At 49.1% G+C, this 3961-nt stretch overlaps 1 protein-coding gene across 2 annotated transcripts; it reads right to left on the reverse strand.

Annotated features, from left to right (window-relative positions):
* Positions 1-404: 404 nt before the first annotated feature.
* LOC122161179 lies at positions 405-3874 on the reverse strand. 2 transcript variants are annotated; one of them, XM_042820337.1, is made up of 3 exons: positions 2039-3874; positions 1225-1368; positions 405-469 (listed from the first exon to the last, which is right to left on the reverse strand). In XM_042820337.1, the coding sequence occupies exons 1-2, from the start codon at positions 2598-2600 to the stop codon at positions 1262-1264; spliced, it is 669 nt and encodes a 222-aa protein (XP_042676271.1). In that variant the 5' UTR covers positions 2601-3874; the 3' UTR covers positions 405-469; positions 1225-1261. The 2 variants fall into 2 exon arrangements, with proteins under 2 accessions (XP_042676271.1, XP_042676272.1); XM_042820338.1 differs by lacking the exon at positions 405-469 and having other exon boundaries at positions 647-1368; positions 2039-2635; positions 3784-3874.
* Positions 3875-3961: the final 87 nt, after the last annotated feature.

A 3961-nucleotide genomic window follows, 5' to 3' on the forward strand; every position in this document is an offset into this window, starting at 1 on the left:
AGAGGACACGAGAAAGGACTTTTGTACCAATTTTTGAGAGTCCTCAGTACAGCTCTTCAAACTCTTCCTCTCGGTTCTCCAAGCCCACCTCCCCTTACTGCAATGGAAAGCCACAGAACCTGTGAGAGATGTCAGACAGTGCCTGCACGGCTGCCTGGGAGCCCCAGAGAGCCTGCAGTTGGGCAGCTGGCAGGGTGCCTTCCTGGCACACAAGGTGCGCTCGCACTTTGTCCTGGCACGTAGGCACGATGCACCACATCACCACGGAAAGAATCCACACTCAAAATTTCCCCTGGAGGATCCTTTCCCTCAGGGAAAATCCCTGCAAATCCCCCCTGCTCTGCATGAGTTTGTATGGCACCTGGTGCTCGGCGCTTTACAGCTCAGAGATGCACACAGAGAAATCAAATAAAGACAAGGCTTTAATAATTCTCTCCATAACAGATAAGATTTTAGGTGGATACAAGATCTGGGAAAAAAAAAAAAATAAAAATAAAGGTTATCCTTATGAAGCCCTAACAGGAAAAAAAAAAAAAACCAAAACAGCTAACCACAGTGCCTTGCCCTGCCCAGAAAGAGAGGGCGAGAAGTGAGCTCAGCTTTTATTGGGCTCACTGCTGATAGAGACCAAAACCATCCACCGCTCCCACAGTGCCCCCCACCCAAGACCCCCCATTCCTGATGGACTCTGGTATGAGCCCATCCCCAGCCCTTCCAGCAAGGCAGGTGGGAATGTCTGCACACATCCAACTGCTCAGACAGCTTGTCCTTGACCCTTTGTCTACTCTGGCACGCAGGAGTAGCTTGGGAAAGACCAACGCACTGATGGCAAACAGCACCACGGCAGGAGAGGGACCTTTATCTTGTTTGCAGCCTTTGGGCCAATAAGTCAGAGCCAGAAGCAAACTTTGCTCACCCCCTGTCCTGTGGCTGCAGAGAACCCAGAGGAATGTCAGGAGCTTTGTGCTGCTGGGAACCATGCAGCAAAGAAAGCAAGCAGAAACTCAGTGATTTCTGCTAGGGTGGATTGCCTGCCCAGCTGATGCTGGGAAGACCTCAGGGCTTTGGAGCAATGCCGGCATCAAGCTGAGGGAGCAGCGTCCCCTTCTGGCAGCTGAGATATCGTGCACTGCATCACTCTTGTGCAGGACTGGCAGACAAGCAAAGCACCACGAAGGAAATATTCTACAGAGAGACACCTGGGTGAACGGCATTAAACCCAACCTGCAAATCCTGCTGTCTCCAGGAATTCGTTTGCAACTCATCTGTGATACCTCACGTGGCACAAGCTCAGGCTGAGGACAGCGACCCACTGCTGGGCGCTGATTTGAGCTGGACAAGCAGAACTGGGATTCGGTGAGCTGACATCTAGGGGAGGAAACACAGGATAGGAGCACAGCAGGAACCACGCTGGTAACAGCCCTTCCCTACATCTCACCCAAAAGAATCACTGCTTCTCACTCAGAAGAACGCAAGGCTGGTGGTACAGCTATTAGCAGTCATGGGAAGCCCCAGCAATGGAGTTGGGGTGGAGGTTCTCACACTGAGCAGCATCCCCACAGCCATGTGTTTTGGGGCAGTGAGAGCCACCACAGTCACACTTGGAAGTTAACAGCACATGGGCTCTGACTCGCATCTTCCATTCCCAGACCAGGACTCAATCCCTCATTTTAAATTCCAGCTTGTCTTCCCTCCTGCATCTGAACCTGGTCACTGAGTACCACTAAGCATCTCACAGGTCAGATATCAGGAAAAACTCTGAAAGAGCAGTGGTGTGCTGGCACAGGCTGCTCAAGATGGTGGTCACCATCCCTGGAGGTGTTCAAGAGCCATGGAGATGAGGCAATGAGGAATGTGATTAACGGGTAATATTGGTGGTAGGAGGATGGTTGGATTAGATGATCTTAGAGGTGTTTTCCAAACTTATGTTGGCCCTTCGTGCTTCTCAGACCCTCCACACTCCTGCCCAAGCTTGTGGTTCTGTTCCCAGAAAGCCTGTCCTTGTCCCTTGCCCCTGTTTAGCTATGTCCCAGGATACCTTCTCGGCAATTAAAGACTTCTCTTAGTGCTCTACATGCAGCTCTCTTGACCTCCATGATGCTATCGGGCTGGTCTGCCTTGTAGACCGCTGCCTCCACCACGAGCTGCTGGAAAGCGCCATCCAACAGACACTGCATCCTCCTGAGTGCTTCCACGGCCCGGGACAGCTCCTCCTGGGAGCCTGAATGGATCACCACCAGCACCAGCGCAGCTGGCACGCATGGGAACAAGTTCCTTATGTTAAAGAGGGTCTCATCCAGATAATCCCACTGCATCAGCTGCTTCAAAGTGGTGGCTTGCCAAACCATAAAAACCAGGTGCGGTTGAACGTCTTCCTCCTCCTCTTTTTCCTCCGTCTGCTGCAGTTCAGTCCTCCCATCACCTACACTGAACAGGTCCTGAGCAAAATCCATCAGCACTGAGGGGGCTGTCATGTGGACGTCCTTCATCTCCATCACCAGCAGCTCCCCGTTCTTCACCCCCAGCATGTTCAGTAGGTTAAGGAACTCACAGTTGGTTTGGTCTGTAAGGGAGCAGCTGGTGGGCTCCTCTGATCCCATAGCTTCTTCCTGCGCAATTATTTTCTGCTGCACTGCTGAGGAAAGGAGTGAAAGGGGTTTTCACTCAGGAGCTGTAGCAAAGGTACTTGCAGTAGAGGCCTTCCAACAGGCTACACTTGTTTCTTTCAGTTGTGTGCAAACACAATTTGGTGAGGAACAAACAAATGCTATAGAAAATAATGATGTGTATTCCACCTCACACTTCTTTGAATCTCACATGTACAACTCCTTGGTGCTTGTAAAAATAAAGCCCTGCTTGACCCAAGTACCCTGCAAACTGCCCACTGCTTATCCATGTAAATGCTGCAGCTTTTCACTCTTAAGTGCCCTCTTGCTGTTGAAGGAGGCAAATTCAGTTGTTTTAGCTAGGAAATAATTTGTACACCAGGCGTCAGTAGCCAGGTCCAAACCACTACTGAATTTCACTTAAAAAAGGTATTTATCCAATAATGTACTCTAAGTCAGAACACAGCTGTTCCACCTCCTTCAAAAGAAAAAGGATCAGTCCTGAATGAAACACGAGCCCACCACAGGAGAGAACTGCAGGAACACAGGAGAACAAAGGCCCAGCTCAGGTGTCCCAGCCCAGGCACAGGATCTCACATGGGGAATGAAGACATCAGCATACCTGAGTGAAGGTGAGGGCAACCACTTCCCTGCCTCAGCAACGACCACCCACTCAGGGTACTGATGACTCCTTTGGGGAGTGAACTAAGACTATGACATCAGCAGCAGCCATGCCAACCTGCAGCTGTCTGAAGCTTCCCTTAAAGTCATACGGTATTTTTTATGCACTAAGAAACTCGCACTTAAAGAATCCTTAAGTCCACTTTCATTGCCTTTTTGTTCAACAAACCTCAAGGAGTTCATTAAAGTAACAGCATCTCAGTGTATGAAATCTTCCCATCCCAACACTACTGTGGGAGGGATGGCAAGAAAACCAGCAAGTATTAACACACACACAGAGAAACTGCATGACAATGTCAGACAGCTGTCCCAGCAGCATTCATTGCAAAGTGATGTTTCAAGAGAAACACCAATATAAGCTTCCCTTTATTGAGGAGGCAAGGAAATATTTCATTTTCTATAGAAACCCTGGGTGAACAGTTTACAAAGGTTGTAAACATTCAGATGCTATGTTGGAGGCAATGACTGGTCAGGATAAAGGCTGTCAGTTATTCACCTTTTCAAAGGTAACCTGCTCAACAGATGCCTTTAACAAGTACTGGTCAAATCTCCAGCTTAGGAGCCACTTCAGAGTCACTACTACATCACTGTGCTGTGTGTTGTGGTGTTATGCCACTGAAAAATAAGAACTTTCAATGTAGGTGGAGGGGATTAAAAACAGGAACGTACAAAAA

The sequence above is a fragment of the Centrocercus urophasianus genome, unplaced genomic scaffold (assembly GCF_019232065.1).
Source record: "Centrocercus urophasianus isolate 14NV4802_14NV808 unplaced genomic scaffold, USGS_Curo_1.0 seq_19, whole genome shotgun sequence".
NCBI classification, from domain to species: domain Eukaryota; kingdom Metazoa; phylum Chordata; class Aves; order Galliformes; family Phasianidae; genus Centrocercus; species Centrocercus urophasianus.